The 21,474-nt window shown below is 44.6% G+C and overlaps 2 protein-coding genes across 2 annotated transcripts; one reads left to right on the top strand and one right to left on the bottom strand.

The window, feature by feature from the left end:
- Window positions 1–15,955: 15,955 nt before the first annotated feature.
- Window positions 15,956–18,478, top strand: LOC123045347 (probable glucuronosyltransferase Os04g0398600). Its single transcript, XM_044468363.1, has 4 exons — window positions 15,956–16,285; window positions 16,809–17,197; window positions 17,447–17,688; window positions 17,779–18,478. The coding sequence occupies exons 1-4, from the start codon at window positions 16,138–16,140 to the stop codon at window positions 18,290–18,292; spliced, it is 1,293 nt and encodes a 430-aa protein (XP_044324298.1). The 5' UTR covers window positions 15,956–16,137; the 3' UTR covers window positions 18,293–18,478.
- LOC123045348 (pollen-specific protein C13) lies at window positions 18,453–19,398 on the bottom strand. The gene is made up of 2 exons (XM_044468364.1): window positions 19,157–19,398; window positions 18,453–19,042 (listed from the first exon to the last, which is right to left on the bottom strand). The coding sequence occupies exons 1-2, from the start codon at window positions 19,317–19,319 to the stop codon at window positions 18,708–18,710; spliced, it is 498 nt and encodes a 165-aa protein (XP_044324299.1). The 5' UTR covers window positions 19,320–19,398; the 3' UTR covers window positions 18,453–18,707.
- Window positions 19,399–21,474: the final 2,076 nt, after the last annotated feature.

The raw sequence follows: 21,474 nt of genomic DNA on the forward strand, positions 1-21,474 counted from the left end.
TCCCACCCGACCGCCTCGTCGGCGACGCTGGGAGGAGGATAAGGCCGCCAGCTCTCCGACGCCTCGGCCCCCTCGCCTCCCACTTGCCTGCTCTGCTCCACTCGCCCCCCACTCCTCTCCCTTCCCCCTCCTCCAGATCCATCGAGCGCTGCCACCGCCGTCGCTCCACCGTGGCCATGGCCAACGCCCTCCCTGGGCCTTGTCGAGCACGCCCACGCGGCCACCGAGCCCCCTTCGCCTCGCCGACGTGTTCACGAGCTTCGCCATCGCCCTCCTCGTCTTCTGGTGCCACCCGTTGGAGTTAGGCGCCTCTGCTTCGACCGGATCGGGATCGTCTTCAACCTCCAGTCGCCGGCAATCTTCCTCGATTTGAGCATCCCCTGCTGCTCCTAGTCACTCGCCGGGCCTCCGTGTGCCTCCGCGGTGAGCCCCTTCTGCCGATTCCCCGCCTTTCCCCTTCGAATCCCTCGCCGTAGGAGTCCCCACCCGTGCTAGGCCGTCACGTCCGGAGCTTCGCACTCCGCGCTCCTGGCCACGCTCCCCCGAGCCCTTGCCGCATCCGTCCGCGCCCCTGCGGCACCCATGAATGCCCGCCCCGCCTGCTGCCGTCCAGCCGCTCCCCTGCCTCGCGCCCGCGCGCCATGGTCGCATAGCACCGCGGCCACGCGCCCACCGGCCCGCACGCTGCTTGCGGCCGCTGCCGTTGCGTGCCTTCGCCTAGCCCCGTGCCTTCTCTGCTGCTGCGTGCTTGCTGCTCACGCACCGCTGCTGCTCTGCTGAATCTGCTGCTGCTTACTACTACTGCCGCCGCTGGTTGCTACTATGATGCTGCTCTGCTACAGTAACATTCAGTTACTGTAGTAGTAGCTAGCTTTTGCGCTGCTATGCTGTTTAGCTCTCTGGACAGCCCCTAAACAACAACTCATCAAGTGCTAACATGAGTAAAAATAATATGAGTAGAAAGTACACATGACAAACTCCATTTTATCCCACTGGACCAAATCCTTTCGATGCCTGGATTAAATCCTATGAAAATTGCAAAATGCTTTGTTGTGTTAACAGGGAACAGAAGTAACCCCTAGCTATGTGTTCCGTGTGTGTGCGTATGTGTATTCTGTGTGTGTGGCCGGCCGTGACTAATTTCCAGCCATGTCCAATTAGTTTAGGATTAATTAGTAGTTAGGTTATCTACTAGTAGATGACATGTGGGACTCCCCCTTGATTAAATTAGTGAGTTGTTTTATTATCATTTGAGGCAATGGCATATGGGACCAGCCTACACTATTCATCTTTTGACTATTCAATCTTTGATTAGGTCAACCCACCCCGCTGGCCCCACTGGCATACTCATAGGCTAGAGTAACACTAGGAGGCAAAAATAATTACTGTTATAATTTCGAATTAAATTAAATCTAGTAATTTCTAGAAAATGAATTAAAACTTTAAAAATTAATATAAAATAATTCGTAGCTCGGATGAAAATAATTTATACATGAAAGTTGCTCAGAATGACGAGACGAATCCGGATACGCAGCCCGTTCGTCCGCTACACATCCCTAGCATAGCAAACACGCAACTTTCCCCCTCCGGTTCATCTGTCCGAAAATGCGAAACACCGGGAATACTTTCCCGGATGTTTCCCCCCTTCGCCGGTATCACCTATCCCTGCGTTAGATCACCTCTAGCACCACGTTTGTCATGTTATAATTTGATTGCTCTGTTATTTATTGTGTTCCTCCTCTGTTACTTCTTTCCGGTAGACTACGAGACCGACGCCGCTGCTACCCAGTACAACTACGGTGTTGACGACCACTCTCTCTTGCCAGAGCAACCAGGCAAGCCCCCCCCTTGATCACCATATATCGCCTATTCTACTCTATACTGCTTGCATTAGAGTAGTGTAGCATGTTACTGCTTTCCGTTATACCTATCCTGATGCATAGCCTGTCCTTGTTACTACTGTTGATACCTTTACCTGCAATCCTATATGCTTAGTATAGGATGCTAGTATTTCCATCTGTGGCCCTACATTCTTGTCCGTCAGCCGTGCTATACTATCGGGCCGTGATCACTCGGGAGGTGATCACGGGTATATACTATATACTTTATACGTGATACATGTGGAGACTAAAGTCGGGTCGGCTGGTGGAGCACCCGCGAGTGGATCTTTGTGGCGGAGCGACAGGGCAGGTTGAGATCGCCTAGGAGAGAGGTGGGCCTGGCCCTGTTTGGCATTCACGGATACTTAACACGCTTAACGAGATCTTGGTATTTGATCTGAGTTGGCCACGAGCCTATACGCACTAACCATCTACGCGGGAGTAGTTATGGGTATCCCGACGTCGTGGTATCAGCCGAAGCACTTCGTGACGTCAGCGACTGAGCGGCGCGCGCCGGGTTGGACTGCGTTAACGCAACTTCCTTTGTAATGGAGGTTGCTAGGTCTGCTCACCGGCCGCGTACGCAACGTGCATGTGTGCTCAGGGCGATGGGCCCAGACCCCTCCGTGCTTAGGTTTAGACCGGCGTGCTGGCCTCTCCGTTGAGCCTAGGTGGGGCTGCGACGTATTGATCTTCCGCGGCCGGGCATGACCCAGGAAAGTGTGTTCGGCCAAATGGGATCAAGCGTGCTGGGTAAGTTGGTGCACCCCTGCAGGGAAGTTAATCTATTCGAATAGCCGTGATCTTCGGTAACAGGACGACTTGGAGTTGTACCTTGACCTTATGACAACTAGAACCGGATACTTCATAAAACACACCCTTCCAAGTGCCAGATACAACCGGTGGTCGCTCTCCCTCAGGGATATGAGGAGGGGATCGCCGGGTAGGATTATGCTATGCGATGCTACTGGAGATGCTACCTGGAGATGCTACTTGGAGATGCTACTTGGAGATGCTACCTGGAGGACTTCAATCTACTCTCTTCTACATGCTGCGAGACGGAGGCTGCCAGAAGCGTAGTCTTCGATAGGACTAGCTATCCCCCTTTTATTCTGGCATTCTGCAGTTCAGTCCACCGATATGGCCTCCTTACACATATACCCATGCATATGTAGTGTAGTTCCTTGCTTGCGAGTACTTTGGATGAGTACTCACGGTTGCTTTCTCCCTCCCCCCTTTTCCCCCTTTCCTTTCTTTCTGGTTGTCGCAACCAGATGCTGAAGTCCAGGAGCCAGACGCCACCGTCGACGACGACCCCTACTACACCGGAGGTGCCTACTACTACGTGCAGCCCGCTGACGACGACCAGGAGTAGTTAGGAGGATCCCAGGCAGGAGGCCTGCGCCTCTTTCGATCTGTATCCCAGTTTGTGCTAGCCTTCTTAAGGCAAACTTGTTTAACTTATGTCTGTACTCAGATATTGTTGCTTCCGCTGACTCATCTATGATCGAGCACTTGTATTCGAGCCCTCGAGGCCCTTGGCTTGTATTATGATGCTTGTATGACTTATTTATGTTTTAGAGTTGTGTTGTGATATCTTCCCGTGAGTCCCTGATCTTGATCGTACACATTTGCGTGCATGATTAGTGTACGATTGAGTCGGGGGCGTCACACTTTACCCTAACCCTAGCACATCGGTCCCACTGAGTTGATCATGTCGGTCCCATCGAAATTCCCAACGGTCACATTATGAACTAAATTGGTCTGACCGAGTTTCATGATTCGGTCCCACTGAGTTTGGTAAATTGTGTGTAACAGTTAGATTTTGTGTGGAGGCTATATATACCCCTCCACCCACTCTTCATTCGTGGAGAGAGCCATCAGAAAATGCCTACACTTCCAACATACATTTTCTGAGAGAGAACCACCTACACTTGTGTTGAGGTCAAGATATTCCATTCCTACCACATAAATCTTGATCTCTAGCCTTCCCCAAGTTGCTTTCCACTCAAATCTTCTTTCCACCAAATCCAAATCCTGTGAGAGAGTTGAGTGTTGGGGAGACTATCATTTGAAGCACAAGAGCAAGGAGTTCATCATCAACACACCATTTGTTACTTCTTGGAGAGTGGTGTCTCCTAGATTGGCTAGGTGTTACTTGGGAGCCTCCGTCAAGATTGTGGAGTTGAACCAAGGAGTTTGTAAGGGCAAGGAGATCGCCTACTTCATGAAGATCTACCATAGTGAGGCAAGTCCTTCATGGGCAACGGCCATGATGGGGTAGACAAGGTTGCTTCTTCGTGGACCCTTCATGGGTGGAGCCTTCCGTGGACTCACGCAACCGTTACCCTTCGTGGGTTGAAGTCTCCATCAACGTGGATGTACGATAGCACCACCTATCAGAATGACGGATAAAAAATCTCCGTGTCTCCAAATTGTGTTTGCACACTCCAATCCCATCCCTTTACATTCTTGCAATTTGCATGCTTTACTTTCCTCTGCTCATAAACTCTTGTCATGCTTGCTTGATATGTATTGTGAATGTTAAAACTTGTGCCAAACTCCACTTCAACTTAAAGAAATTAAAAACTGTAACCTTTCTTACTTAGAGTCTATTCACCCCCCTCTAGACACCTCTTATCGATCCTTTCAATTGGTATCAGAGCTTTGGTCTCCATTGCTTTGGTTTAATCACCATTGGAGGAAGATGGATGAGTCTACTTTGGGGAGTCTTAGACATAGAGTGCCTATTCTTGATGGGGAGTACTTTCATGAGTGGAAAAATGAGATGCTTGTGATTTTCAATGAATATCATTTGAACAAGTACATTACTAGCCCTTGTGCACCTCATGTTGATCCTATGCATCCCACCCTTGATGAGTCAATTGACATGATTTGCAATCTTAGAACTGTTGATCTTATCACTAGAGGTTTGCCTAGAAACTTGATAGGTTGCTTGCCTACTCTTAAGTGTGCCTACACCATATGGAAATTTCTTGAGGAACGTTTTCCAAACTATTCCTTGCAAAATCTAGATGAAATTCTCCATAAGTCTATTGCCTTGAGTAAGATGAATTCCAATGATCCTATGTTTGGTGATTGTCTATTTGAGCTTACAAATATTATGCGTGCCAAAGGAGATGTTGGAATTATTAGCAATATTATTTTTGAAGCTATTAGAATTCATAAAGAACATCATTGTCAAACTCATTCTAATGAATCACCCTCTTTAGGAATTGATCCATCACATGACGATGTTGAACATGGATACTACGATGAGGATGATGATAGTGACTTTGATCTTGATGATGCAATGAGACACTTTGGTCTTATGGCAAATCTTCGGGGATACATGGCAGGAGGAAAGGAATGGGTTCTTGATAGTGGATGTACCGATCACATGACGGAGATAAAGATATGTTTCGTGAGCTTGCTGAAAACGACGGCCCTCGAAAGTATGTCACTTTTGGTGATAACTCAAAGGGTAAGGTGGTTGGCCTCGGTAAGGTGGCCATCTCACATGATAGATCCATACAAAATGTCATGCTCGTTGAATCTCTTGGGTACAACTTACTTTCAGTATCTAGACTTGCTGATTTCGGTTTCAATGTCCTATTTACTGAAGTAGATTGCCAAGTGTTTCGTAGAGATAATCATAAAATGGTCTTTACCGGTATACATAGAGGTGATCTTTGCATTGTTGATTTCACTAAAAAGGCTCAACCTAGAACTTGCTTAATTGCTAAATCCTCTAAAGGCTGGTTGTGGCATAGACGGTTAGGTCATGTGGACATGCGAAACCTTGACAAGATTATTAAATGTAATCATATCCTTGGTGTTAACGATGTCATATTTGATAAGGATATACTTTGCAGCGCTTGTCAAGCAGGTAAACAGGTTGGAGGAAGGCATCCCGTGAAGAACATCATGACCACAAGGAGGCCGCTCGAGCTACTTCACATGGATCTTTTCGGTCCCAACGCTTACAAAAGTCTCGGTGGAAATTCTTTTGGTCTAGTTATAGTTGATGTTTTTTAAAGATTTACGTGGGTGTTCTTTCTCGATGATAAATCGCAGGTCCAAAAGATCTTCAAAAACTTCGCTAGGAAGGCCCAAAATCAATTTGAAGTGAAGATCAAGAAGGTTCGTAGCGACAACGGAACAGAGTTCAAGAATGCAAATGTGGACACCTTTCTTGACGAAGAAGGGATTTCATATGAGTTCTCGGCTACGTACACACCTAAAAAAATGGAGTTGTTGAGAGGAAGAACTGGACACTCATCAAAATGGCGAGAATGATGCTTGATGAGTACAAGACGCCGAAGCACTTTTGGGCGGAAGCGGATGAGACAGCTTGTCATGCAACAAATCGCTTGTATCTTCACAAGCTACTCGGCAAGACGGCATACGAGCTCCTCACCGGTAACAAACCCCAAGTTGGATACTTTCGGGTATTCGGCTCAAAGTGCTACATTCTTGATAAGCATCGTCGTTCTAAATTTGCTCCTAAATCTTATGAAGGTTTCCTACTTGGTTATGGTTCAAACTCTCACACTTACCGTGTCTACAATAATTTCACCCGAAAGGTTGAAGAGACGGTAGATATGAAGTTTGATGAATCTAACGGCTCGCAAGTAGAGCAATTGCCAATTGATGTAGGAGATAAAGACCCTTCAGAAGCAATCCAAGACTTGCCTATTGGCAAGATTCGTCCAATGGAGGTGAAGGAGAGTACCTCGTCTATCCAAGTAGAAGCTCCCACCTCACGACAAGGTGAACCAAGAGTTGATACAGAAGCATCCACAAGTGGGGCACACCAAGACGAAGAAAACGAGGAAGTACACCAAGATGAACATCAACAACCTCCTTCTCCACCACGACAAGAGAACGACAACGTCAACAATGAAGAAGGCCAAGAAGAAGAACAAGATGAAGAAGATGTTCCACCAAGATCCAAGCAAAAGCTCTCACAAGTTCGAGCAAGAGTCGCCAAAGACCATCCCGTCGAGCAAATCTACAATGATATCCAAACCGGGAGAATCACTCACTCTAAAACTTGTTTGGCTAACTTTTGTGAACACTATTCATTCATCTCTAGCATTGAACCTATGAAGGTTGAAGAAGCATTAGAAGATCTAGATTGGATAAATGCCATGCATGAAGAGCTACACAACTTTGAGAGAAATCAAGTTTGGACATTGGTTGAGAAGCCCGACAACAACCACAACATCATTGGTACCAAATGGGTGTTTCGCAACAAGCAAGATGAAGATGGACAAGTAGTTCGCAACAAAGCACGTCTCTTCGCCCAAGGCTACAATCAAGTCGAAGGTATGGACTATGGTGAGACATATGCCCCCGTTGCTAGACTTGAGTCCATTCGCATCTTACTTGCCTATGCTAATCACTATGATATCACCTTGTACCAAATGGACATTAAAAGTGCTTTTCTAAATGGTGAAATAGAGGAGGAAGTTTATGTTAAGCAACCTCCCGGCTTTGTCAATCCTAAGAAACCTAATCATGTTTACAAACTTCACAAAGCTCTTTATGGTCTTAAACAAGCTCCTAAAGCGTGGTATAAATGCTTGACCAAGTTCCTTATTGAAAAAGGCTTTGAAATTGGAAAAAATGATTCTACTCTTTTTACAAAAAGGGTCAATGGAGAACTATTTGTGTGCCAAATCTATGTTGATGATATTATATTTGGTTCGACTAACCCTCACTTTAGTGAGAAGTTTGGAAAGCTAATGTCGGAGAAGTTTGAGATGTCGATGATGAGTGAACTCAAATTCTTTCTCGGTTTGCAAATCAAGCAAACTAAGGAAGGTACCTTTATCCCTCAAACAAAGTACACCAAGGACTTATTCAAGGAGTTTAATATGCAAGAATGCAAAGGTATGACTACACCCATGCCTACTAGTGGACATCTTGATTTGACCAAGGATGGTGAACCGGTTGATCAAAAGGTTTACCGATCCATGATTGGTTCATTCTTATATCTATGTGCCTCTCGTCCCGATATTATGCTAAGTGTGTGCATGTGTGCACGATATCAAGCGGCCCCTAAAGAATGTCATCTTAAGGCTGTGAAAAGGATAGTGAGATACTTAATACACACACCAAAATTTGGCATTTGGTATCCTAAGAGGTCTTCTTTCGATCTTGTTGGTTACTCCGATTCAGACTATGCCGGAGACAAGGTTGATAGAAAGTCCACTTCGGGTACTTGTCAATTTCTTGGTAGATCTCTTGTGTCTTGGTCCTCCAAGAAACAAAACTCGGTATCCTTATCCACCGCCGAAGCGGAATACATTGCCGCTGGTTCATGTTGTGCTCAGTTACTTTGGATGACCCAAACTCTTAAAGACTATGGGATATATGTGAAACATGTTCCATTGCTTTGTGACATTGAAAGTGCTATCAAGATTGCTCACAATCCCGTGCAACACTCTCGAACTAAGCATTTTCAAGTTCGTCATCATTTCTTTCGAGATCACATTGCCAAAGGGGACATTAATCTTAAGCATGTTCACACCGATAAGCAATTAGCGGATATATTCACCAAACCACTTGATGAGAAAGTGTTTTGCAGGTTGAGAGGTGAATTGAACATCATTGATGCTTCAAACTTGGAGTAGGAACTCCATTTGGATACATGCAAGGCATGAGCCTATGCCTAATCCTTGATATTTCTTTCATGTTGCTATTCATATGTCTTGGATATATTTGCACCATTGCATGCTATCTAACCCATGTAGGTACTTGGATGAATCTAAATCTATGAGATTGCAACCACTCACATCTTGAGAAAATCTCTACATCACCAAGTCTCTACACCACGGTGGTTGAAAACAAGGAAGCACGAAACCCTTCAAACATATCCTTTGACAAATTATGTATTGAGTTTCATGATTGTCATTTTGGATACACAAGTGCTCTTCCTTGCAAGACTAACCCATGTAGGTAGATGAACTCCCATTCCAAGTGATGCTCCAAATGAACTACATCAACATTTTAGCATCCCACACAAGTTCAACTACATGATCACGATCAACACCACCACCCAAGGTATGTTATTCCATCTTAGAGAAGCTTTACTCCAAGTCATGAGTCAAAGCAACTCAACAAGATGTGAATACATCAAAATGCTTAAACAAAAAATGGTAACCCCATTTTGAGCTTAAACGAAGAGTATGACCTATGATCAAGTGTCCTCACTTGACTCCTAAGTCAATATACTCTAACATAGGTGACTTTGTCGCCGACCAATTCTATATGAAGTTCTCTTGTGTTCTTTTCTGTGATCTCGCATTTGTCTCATGCATATTTGTTTCCCCTTTTAAAAAAACTTCATCTAGATTTCTTTTCTGCTTCTTTCTGTTCTGCATTTCCTGCATCCAATTCTTTGCAAATCCTTCAGTTAATTCCTTGCAAATCATTGTGAGATCTTACTTGTCTAGTGATCTGAGGTGACAAGTGTTTTCTCTGTGATGAACTCAATCACACTGGTCTGTTGTTTTTGGTCCAACCGAAAACTTTCGGTGCAACCAAAGCACACGACTCGGTGCCATCGATTTCACTGCAGGAAAGACAACTTGCCACTTGTTCCTGCATTCTTTTTGATCCAGCTCCACTCAATGACTCTTGTCCTCTACCAGCATCACATTCATCTTGCTGCTTTGTTATGTGACTCAAGGACCAAATCCATTTGTGACAAAAATCCAGAAGAAACCTTCTTGGAAATTGATGCCAAAGGGGGAGAGAGAGATCACATCAAAGCTTAATCATTTCTATAGGGGGAGAGAATACTCAGAGAGAGAGAGACCCCAGATGCTTGGTGTTCAAGAGGAGAGAAGTCACATGTCTTTAAGAGGGGAAAGACATGTTCATATTTGATTGTTTGCGTTAGCTCTGTTTCTATTCTTTGCTCTGATTTTCTGTTCCCTATCTTCTCCCAGTATCCCATGCTAGATTCAGGGGGAGCAAGAGATCTAAGGGAAGGAAATCCTTGAATTCATTGCACATATTTACCTATGGGGACATGTCTATATCCATTGGGGTATTCAGTACTCACTCTCTACATGTCATTCCAGTCTTGGTACTCTTGTGGTTTCTTTTTTTGCTCTGGCTAGTAGGTGCATTTGTGTTATCTAACCTTTTTTACGCAGGTTCATTCCTTCCTAAGCCAACTCAAGACCACAAGGTAAGTATATGCATCACAGTCATGTGTATGAGGATTTCTTACTGATGCACATATTGTTTGCAAGAAGGACTCATGAGCATGAAGGTACATTTTCCATATTCACATCATTTGCTCTGATGCATACAACCAAGATACATGTCATGCTTATGCATTCACATGCTCCTATATTCCTTATTTACATGATTGCATACATGTAGGGGGAGCCTATGCATGTTACATGTCTTTCCAAAGCTTTACCTGTTATTCTCTATATCTTTATCTAAAGCTTTGATGTATGTAATCATCAATTACCAAAAAGGGGGAGATTGAAAGCACAAGTGCTCCCTGGGTGATTTTGGTAATTAATGTCAACATATCTCTTGTTGGACTAATACTTTTACCTAGTATGTTTCAGATAAGTTCAACAATGGAGTGACGTGGACTAGAGGATGTGGAACCCCTTCAAGATGCTAAGGACAAAGGATTGGCTCAAGCTGAAAACACAAGAATCTACATTTTACTTTTAGTGATCCAAGATCACATTGAGTCCATAGGAAAGCCAATACTATTAAGAGGGGATGAGATGTTGCTTAATGGCTTGCTTGCTCAAAGTGCTTAGTGATATACTCCAAAGCCCTCAACCACTTTCTCACATCCACATATGTCCCAAACCAAAAGACAAACTCGGCCCTACCGAAACTTTCTATCCGGCGCCACCGAGTTCAGTTGACATAGCCACTACCAGAAACCCTAATCAAGTCAGTCTCACCGATGGGATCTCGGTCTCACCGAGATGGGCTTGCAAACTCTCTATTGCCTATTGCAATAATTTTGGTCCCATCGAGATATGCAGTCGGTCCCACCGAGTTTGCCTGGCCAACTCTCTGTTTTGCTTATTACCCAAATCGGTCCCACCGAGTTTGTGTAATCGGTCAAACCGAGTTGAGGCTTTACCCTAACCCTAGCACATCGGTCCCACTGAGTTGATCATGTCGATCCCACTGAAATTCCTAACAGTCACAATATGAACTAAATCGGTCCGACCGAGTTTCACGATTCGGTCCCACCGAGTTTGGTAAATTGTGTGTAATGGTTAGATTTTGTGTGGAGGCTGTATATACCCTCCACCCACTCTTCATTCGTGGAGAGAGCCATCAGAACATGCCTACACTTCCAACGTACATTTTCTGAGAGAGAACCACCTACACTTTTGTTGAGGTCAAGATATTCCATTCCTACCACATAAATCTTGATCTCTAGCCTTCCCCAAGTTGCTTTCCACTCAAATCTTCTTTCCACCAAATCCAAATCCTGTGAGAGAGAGTTGAGTGTTGGGGAGACTATCATTTGAAGCACAAGCGCAAGGAGTTCATCATCAACACACCATTTATTACTTCTTGGAGAGTGGTGTCTCCTAGATTGGCTAGGTGTTACTTGGGAGCCTCCGTCAAGATTGTGGAGTTGAACCAAGGAGTTTGTAAGGGCAAGGAGATCGCCTACTTCGTGAAGATCTACCCTAGTGAGGCAAGTCCTTCGTGGGAGACGGCCATGGTGTGATAGACAAGGTTGCTTCTTCATGGACCCTTCGTGGGTGGAGCCCTCTGTGGACTCGCGCAACTGTTACCCTTCGTGGGTTGAAATCTCCATCAACGTGGATGTACGATAGCACCACCTATCGGAACCACGGATAAAAAATCTCCGTGTCTCCAAATTGCGTTTGCACACTCCAATCCCATCCCTTTACATTCTTGCAATTTGCATGCTTTACTTTCCGCTACTCATGAACTCTTGTCATGCTTGCTTGATATGTATTGTGAATGTTAAAACTTGTGCCAAACTCCACTTCAACTTAAAGAAATTAAAAACTGCAACTTTTCTTACTTAGAGTCTATTCACCCCCCTCTAGACACCTCTTCTCGATTCTTTCACTCCCCAACACTCAACTCTTCACACAGATTTGGATATGGTGGAAAGATGATTTGAGTGGAAAGCAACTTGGGGAAGGCTAGAAATCAAGATTCTTGTGGTAGGATTGGTATATCTTGATCTCAACACATGAGTAGGTGGTTCTCTCTCAGAAAATGTATGCTTGAAGTGTAGGCATGTTTTGATGGCTCTCTCGCATAAGGAGAAGGGGGTGGAGGGGTATATATAGCCTCCACACAAAATCCAACCGTTACACACATTTGACCCAACTCAGTCAGACCAAATAGAACAACTCGGTGAGACCGATTTAGTTCAAAATGTGAACGTTAGGAATCTCGGTGGGACCGACTGGAACAACTCGATGGGACCGATGTGCTAGAGCTTAGGGCAAACATCAACTCGGTGGCACCGATTGCATCAACTCGGTGAGACCGAAATGAAGCAATAGGGTAACAGAGAGAATGTCAATCCAACTCGGTGAGACCGGTCGCTATTTCGGTGAAACCGAAATAATTGCAACAGGCAACAGAGAATTGGCAAGACCATCTCGGTGAGACCGAGATCCGTATCGGTGTGACCGAACTGTTATGTTTTCTAGCAGTGGCTATGTCATATGAACTTGCTGGCGCCAGATAGAAAGAATCTGTGAGGCTGAATTGGAGTTTAGGGTTTTTACATATTTGGAATGAGAAAGTGGTTGAGGGATTTGGAGCAATATCACTAAGCATTTGAACAAGCAAGCCGTTAAGCAACACCTCATCCTTTTTTAATAGTATTGGCTTTCCTATGGACTCAATGTGATCTTGGATCACTAAAATAGAAATGAAGAGTCTTGGGCTTTTGCCAATATCTGTCCTTAGCATTTTGAGGGGTACACATCTCTAGTCCATGCCATGCCATTCATTGAACTTTCTGAAATATTAGACTTGAATGGATATTAGCTCAATAAGCTATATGTTGTTATGAATTACCAAAACCACCGCCTGGGGATTAGTTGCACTTTCAAGTAGCAATTAATTCATTTGCACGTTGATCTTTTTTAGAATATATGTCATAATTAATGTGTTTTTCAGTTTTTCAAAATTTGTATGTGGTGATTTTCTATGTTGCTAGAAACCCATTTTCCCTACAATTGTAACTGATTTAGTTTTAAATATTATAGGATGAATGAAAGTGTTCTCACCTAGAGTGGGTTGATCAAAAGTGGTCACAGTCTTTGAAGATGTGCCTAGCAAAGCTCTGGAGCATGTATGAGGAAGAGAACAGAGATAAGCTTAGAGAAAATGTTGTCAACGCTGAAGAATATTTTAAGATACAGAAAAAAGAAAAAGATGGAGAATGAGCTCAGATATTTTAAATTAGACTTTGCTAAGATGGTGTTTGCAAAGGAGGAGATACTTTCCTAGTTGGTCAGTGTAAAACAAGTTCTTAATTAACCGAAAGCAGAGGTGGAGAAGACGAATTTGGCTGATCATGCATCAGTCAATTAGGGAAATGAATATATTGATCTAATATTGTGCTCAACATACTTTGTGCTTATGAAGATGAACTAGATATATGTTGTACTCTGCTATTTTCACTTAGCTATCGTATTGTGATGTTAAAATATATTTATGGGCCTGATATGAAAGTGGCAAGCAACTGTTCGATATGAAATGTGAATTTGATTAATACTGGAAGTATTGATAGTAAACTAATAAATCTGCTAAATGGGCCATGAAACTTTACAAATGTTTCTAGCAGTAAAAGCGTGTGTGATGGATAGCCCAATGTCACATAGTTTTTTTCATCAAATCGTGTGTGATATACTTGAATAATGCAAATGGTTAACGGAGGCAGAGTGTATGTGATCATTACAGCTATCACATATGAGGCTATATAGAAAACTATGTGGGATGGCAAGACGATCTTCCACGGCTTGTCCCATGAAGCGTCTACATTATCTCTCCCGATCGCACACGAACGAAAAATTGTGTGTGATGTACATACGGACAAAAACATTTGTCTGGGATTCACTGTGTGGGATGTACGTATGAACACTGTGTGAGATGTACATACAAACAGAAACAATTGGGCCTGTATAATTGTATGCGATGGCTCGCCCGATCACACACGAGCTCATTTTGCCCCGTGTGTGTAACCGGAGGACCTATCACCGACGGTTTCTGGGTTGTGTGGGAAGGACCCCCCCCCCCCCCCCCCCCCGGTCGCACACACAAGCAAGACGACGGTTTAAAACTCCATAGTGAAAAGGGGGTAAAAACCGTTTGTATAACACGTCGTTGCACGAGTGTAAATTTTATTATGAGATACGTTAACACGTAAGCTAAAAAAATTGTGGATCTATTCATGATTTTTTTTCTAGCTCACCTATACCGCTTGGTCCAGGTCATCCAGTAGTACGGTAGACATAGCCAGTTGGACACTCTACGTGTTGGATCGGCGAACAGCCCACGTTGTGTTGCGTGTTTAGACGGAGACATATATAATACATGTACATGTGGACTTTTCATATTTTATTTGAAACTTTATAATTCAATTTATATTTTTACTTTTTCGTAAAAGGCCCCTATGGAGCCTGAGGTCCCAAATGCCTCTCTTGTGAATAAGCATTGAGAAGGTTAGGGACATTGGATTCCCAAGATTCGGACTTATAAATGCTAAAACAGTGTTTTGCCAAGCAATCAGCTAGACAACTACCATATTTGCTTCTTTACTGCAGTTCATGAGAACACTCTGCAATTATTGGAACATCAGTTCTCATATAAGCATTTGAATCAAAGATAGCCTCCAACGCCACCATATTGTCAGACTCGATGATAAATTTTTAACCCCTATGTAAACGACCTTGCTATTATTTGATGAATAAAGCTGTTATGATGATAAAAGTATTGAGAAAGTTGTTCCTTCTTTTGCTTAATTTGGATCTTCTTTCATCCTAGCTAAAAGGCTCTATGGCGGCATCTAAGATATTGTATCTATTACTTGAAATCACTGACACACATACACCATTATATATTAACTCATGCATAAGGTATGCATCTTTTTTCCGCAAAAAAGCATATATATCTTGACCATCAAAATTTAACGAGAAATATATATTGGCATAGCATCTGAGAGACTGAGAGCCTCTAGCGTGATGCGCCGCTTGATCCAACAATGCACTAGACGGGCCGGCTGGATGCACTACATGTCGGATCGAAGGATTGCTCACGATGTGTTATGCGTCTAGGCAGTGACGCGAACGTCGCCCTGGATTCGAGCTCACAATTAAATTCAGCTTGTCATTTGTATCCCTTTTTTCTTTTGAGTTGGCACATAATCTTTATTTGTTTGCACACAAATTAGTTCATAGAAACTGTTGAAGTTTGAGACAAGATACCATACAATCTTTATTTCTTTCTTGAGAAATTGCTCTTATGATGGAGTATTATGACTACCCTTATTATCCAGTGCCAGTGCTTTTGGGCCCTCTCCTTATATGGCACTAGAGAAGTAAGCCATCATGATTTCCTAAAAAAGGTGAAGCCAGCATTAATAACAACAACGATTTTCAACCAAACAGACGACAGTGATTTTTTCGGAGATCAGATAATACAGTGATTAGTACCCCTAATTAAGCCCCATCTTTACTTCATACTAACTGGTCAAGGAAAGTGGTTTTGTACGCTTAGGCTGGTCATAGTGGGGAGTAACTTAGACTAGTAACATACATATGTTACTAATCTATGTTACTACCTTCATAGTGGGTAGTGTCATAGGTGTGGTAACATAGTTGCCTTCATTTATTACTTTGTAGACTCATTATGCATTGGAAACCGCTATGTGATGGTAACATATTATGTTACCCTATTTGCCTCTCTCTTCATTAACTACTTGCCACATCATCATTTTTGCTTATGTGGCATCTATGTTACTACCTATGTTACCAGCCTTACTGCAGACCTTTTTATCTGGCAAGACTCGAGCCATTCTCTCTCCTCTCTCCAATCTCCATTTGTCCTAACAAAATCTTCTTGACCTCCTCCTTCCTTGCTTCGCTCTGCTACCCAATCTGCTCCCTTTATCGAATTCACAAATCCAATCTCATAGTTAATTAAACTCGGCTCTGGGTGCCGGAGACCCGGCAGGGCGGTGCCGTCCACGATGGGATCGCAAGCGGTATGGCTCCCCGTGGCCCTGCTCCTGGCGGCAGTGGCCCTCTCGTCCGTCCTGACGGCGCCGGCCGCCGCGGCCGCTACGGAGTCCGGCGAGGCCGACCACGCCGTTCAGCAGCACAGCGAGCGCATCTCAGGTCCGGCCATATCTCCAAATCTCTTCCTTTTTTGTTTCTTCCTTCTCAAAAGTTTGATGTTTTCAGAAACTAGGAATTTTTCGCTCCTGCTCCACCTGTTGACACGCTCTAAACTGCGAGTTAGTATGATTGTTAATTTGGTTCTGATCTGTGGAGATGATTGGTTCTGTTTTTTGAGTTGTGGACTAGGTCATCTTTGAGGGCCGCTGAGTCCAGATTGGTTCTGGTTCAGTTCCTCCGTTCAGTTGATACGCCTTCTTTTCTGTCTTTCGTGTTGGATATTGTTGCCAAGATTATGTTTATGCGTCTGTACACAAATATATTTGGTTGAGATAGAATTGATCAATTATAATCACAAAGGTTCAGTTTACCATTCTCAAGTAATTTAAATAAACTTGATATAATCTCACAATTTTTGATAGAGATAGTCATATGCTTTGCTGTTGCACAACCTAATTACTTCAAATTTTGTTCAGATAATTCGCTCATCTGTTTGCTGAATTTGCGATTATTTAACTTGTAGGAAGTGCTGGTGATGTGCTAGAAGACAATCCTGTGGGAAAGTTAAAGGTTTTCATATATGACTTGCCAAGAAAGTATAACAAGAAGATGGTCACCAAGGATCCCCGGTGCCTCAATCACATGTTTGCTGCGGAAATATTCATGCATCGTTTCTTGCTCTCAAGTGCTGTGCGGACTCTCAAACCCAAAGAGGCTGATTGGTTCTACACACCAGTTTATACTACATGTGACCTAACTCCTGCTGGTCTTCCCTTGCCATTCAAGTCACCACGGGTGATGAGGAGTTCGATCCAGTATATTTCGAATAAATGGCCCTTTTGGAACCGAACTGATGGCGCAGATCACTTCTTTGTTGTCCCACATGATTTTGGAGCTTGCTTCCATTATCAGGTGAATTCACTAGTCCCTCGGACCCACATATTCACTAAGGGTTTCCTTATGCCTGACCTTGTTATTTCTTCTAGTACAACTTGTAACTAAAGGAGGTCAGTAGGTCATACTCCCTCTGTAGACAAATATAAGACGTCTGCAAAGGTCGTCTTATATTTGTTTACAAAGGTAGTAATTAGGAATATATCTTCCTTTATTTTGCGTTTTGCTCAAAAGTTCTCTGTGTAATAGTTATGGTGGTATTTGCAGGAAGAAAAAGCTATTGAACGTGGCATTCTCCCATTGCTGCGACGTGCTACATTGGTGCAAACATTTGGACAGGAGAATCATGTTTGCCTGAAGGAGGGGTCTATCATCATTCCACCCTTTGCTCCTCCTCAGAAAATGCAGGCTCACCTTATTCCCCCGGACACACCACGGTCAATCTTCGTTTACTTTAGGGGTCTGTTCTATGACACCGGAAATGACCCTGAGGGTGGTTACTATGCAAGGTATCATTGCTTCTAAAATTTGACCAATCTGAACTCTTCCTCATGGTTTGGTTCCATTTATTTACTCACTTGAGTGGTGGTGTTGTACAGAGGTGTGCGAGCTTCCCTGTGGGAGAACTTCAAGAACAATCCTCTGTTTGACATTTCCACCGATCACCCTGCCACTTACTACGAAGACATGCAGCGCGCGGTCTTCTGCCTGTGCCCATTGGGCTGGGCACCATGGAGCCCTAGGTTGGTTGAGGCTGTGGTCTTTGGCTGCATTCCAGTCATCATAGCTGACGATATTGTGCTGCCATTTGCTGATGCTATCCCATGGGAAGAAATTGGTATTTTTGTGGAGGAGAAGGATGTCCCAAAGTTGGACACAATCCTGACATCAATGCCCATCGAGGATATTCTAAGAAAGCAAAGATTGCTTGCAAATCCATCAATGAAGCAGGCCATGTTGTTCCCACAGCCAGCCCAACCACGAGATGCATTCCACCAGATCTTGAATGGCCTTGCTCGTAAGCTCCCACACCCTGAGGGTGTATACTTGCCACCTGGCGAGAAGCATCTCAACTGGACTGCCGGACCTGTTGGAGATCTGAAACCGTGGTAGGGAAGAGTTAAGAGCTTCCCATCCTCTTTGCCACATAGGCCCCATAGAAATAGTTCATACTTCCTCTTACGTGATGTAATAGAAACACAGTGCCACGGGTGTAAATTACACCCAAGGCGTTATCTAACATGAGCAATTTCTGAAGTTGGTAATTTAGAAAGAAATGAAATGGCATTGTTCTTATCAGGTTAGGTGGATGGTGACTTTTGTTGACAAGATTTGTTACAGCTTGCAGAAGAAGAATCGATGGCAAGATCTGGTACATCACAAGGCTGTAAGTAGCATTAGAGACAGCTACGCATTGATGCTGTACTCTGCTGATACAACCATGCTATTTGCATGCCAGATAACAGATTTATTGGTGTGGTGCAGCAGCCTCTCCAGTGGTACCATGTTGGCGGTCTGCCTGCTCTGCTCAGTGATCATCATCAGTAGTAAGGTTGAACGTTTTGAGCAGGTCAGGGCAGGCGGGCAGTGGCTTGTCCTTGAGGTAGCCGAGCGGGTTGGCCATGCGGATGTTGTCGCTGATGCCAACGTTCCTGCTGAGGACTATCTCGGCGCGGTCCCTGAGAGCCTGAACCTCGTTGCAGTTTGGGAGGGGGCTCTGGACAAGAACCATCTCGCAGATATCCTCCGGATGGCTGTCCTTGAGCTCGATTTTGTAAGTGCCCTTCTCGTCGGTTACGCCGTCGATGGAGCGCTCAACTTTCTCAGTGCCGAAGCGCTTGCACTCCAGCCTCACCTTGGCACCTGCATTCCATCAACAAATTAAGTACGTACCACTGAGTGCAGCATGTCCTGTTTCAGCTGTTCACAGGTTCAGAGATGTGTAGTAATAGTATGGGTCAGAGATGCCTTGCTTACCCTTGATGTACTCGGTGACATTTGTCTCGAACCCGGCACGGCACGTGTCGCAGTAGACCCGTCCCTGAACAATGTAGTCGGGGAGGTCATTGGCGACGGCGGTGCCGGCGAGGGCAAAGATGGCGACCACGGCGATCACTGAAAGGATGCGGAGCGAGGCCATGGCTGTTGCGCGTTTCCCCTCTACCTCCGGTGAATGGTCTGCCTCGGCGGAGGCTGAATGACCTGGGGGTGAATGCAGAGAGGAGGGCAAAGAAACTCACCGGTTTCTGCATGCCACCTCCTGCGCTTAAATAACCAAGGTGGCAGGAGGGTTTCCATGGTTGCGCATGGATGTAGGAAGGATGTGAGCAGGGCAACCGTCCGTCCACCCAACGGAGGGGGAAATTTGACTCGGGTTTCCTTGAGGTATGTGTGGTCCACAAAACTCTAGGCAATATCCCTCCTCTTCATTTGAAGCGTTTCATTGTTACCCTTGTTTTTCGAACAAAGACATGCATTTGGAGTGCAGAGCTCTGCTACAAAAGGCTTCTAGGGTGGTGGTTAGCTAGAAAATGTCTACTCGCGTAAAAGTCTAATGACATACTTCCCCCGTCTCACAATATAAGACGTTTTTGAAAGCTGTTTTACATGAGGCTAAGTGAGAATAAGCAAATTCGTTCTACAGTACTAAAGGTATCATGTACACTATCCAGCTCGTCCCAGAGGGGTTTGAGTGATCGGCAGTGGAACAGAAGATAGCCAATACTCTCCTGCTCGCTATAATCAGATACGTATAAGTGTTTCGTTTGTTAGCACTGACAAATAAAATCAGATCCTCGGTTATTTTGGGATCCTCTGGAATATTTGGAAACGCAGAAACACCAAGGTTTTTCCGAATGAAACCCAAGGAATCCACATCATCGCTCGGTCTGCTGCTGCCGACCTCGTGCTCTGGTCAAGCCGTTGCAAAAATGGTCCCTGCTACGTAATATATGCTTCAGGCAGGCGTAAGCCCACTGTTGACGTGTCAAAAAAAAGTACTCCCTTCGTTTCGATTTACTCGTTGTGGTTTTAGTTCTATCGAAAAGTGGGAACATAAAATACATCATGATACGGGTTGCGACGAAGCTTGACTGGATGTGGTGTCGCGGTGAAGAAGCGGTGCAAACAGAGCAAGATAATTTCTCAACCATTTCTTCTACCGTAATACACAATAGAGGAGCCCTACATTCATTCTATCTGATAGAAAAGATTGTTTAGTGGTCTAAGAGCACCTCTAGCAGACCACTTAAAACTGCGGCTCGTATAAGTGTTTTACAGGTTAAGAAAAACACATTATAAGGACCGATTTTAGCTGCGACTGAACAGAACCTGTATAATCAACCCGTAAAAAAATATATTCCCTAAATATACTATCTTCCTCATGCCGTTTCCATCTCGACCTCCATCTCCTCGGTATGTGTGCGTCCTGCCGCGACTGCCTCCTTGTGCTCGCCACCGAGTGCGACCGGGCCGGGGCCAACAGCAGTGCCGACTGCAGCAGCAGCAGCCGCCCCCGAGGCGTTCACGACCGACTCGCATGCTCTGAATCGAGCGGACGGACAGCTAGCTAGCTAGCTAGCAATTGGAGCGGACGAGAAGCTAGCTAGCTAGCTCTGAATCGAGCGGACTGGGAGATAGCTAGCTAGCTTCATGTGACGATTGGGCATGGAGGCCGGCGGCCAGGGGCGAGCGATCGTTACGCCGGGCGGCGGCGGTGCGGTCGCTGCAGGTGGCGAGCTTCAAGGCGTTGGCGGGAGCTGAAATTCTCCAACTGATAGTGTTGACTGGTATTTGGGGCCCTGACAAAATTGCCTTCGAAATTGAAGATACACGGGTCTTGGGCATGTGTTCACGAGCCCTGTAAAAATTTTCAAGGGTCGGACGATTTTAAGGGATCTGCTCGGATCCGTTTTTTCGACTAAAACTGTTAAAAAATGATTATTTTATGGGTTTGACTATTTATATAGGGTCTGCTAGAGATGCTCTAACAAATATGTCTATATAGACAATTAACGTGATACGGTTGTTGTAATTATTGAGCCTTAGCCTATTAATATTTCCGGTAATTCCTAGAAAAATCCAAAGGTCCATATGTTCTATTCATACATGACAAGGGTGTGTGAAAAGTTTAGTCCTATCCTGATTGTGGGGGATGTGTTGGACCGATATATAAGGTTGTTCAACTCACATACTAGTAAGAGCTTGAGAAGATGACACACACACGCTCCTCTGCCAACCGCCACACATCGCACGCATGTCGTGTATCGTGATCGAGCGGAGCTAGGGCCTATGCC

This window comes from Triticum aestivum, chromosome 2B (genome assembly GCF_018294505.1).
Source record: "Triticum aestivum cultivar Chinese Spring chromosome 2B, IWGSC CS RefSeq v2.1, whole genome shotgun sequence".
In the NCBI taxonomy this organism is placed as follows: Eukaryota; Viridiplantae; Streptophyta; class Magnoliopsida; order Poales; family Poaceae; genus Triticum; species Triticum aestivum.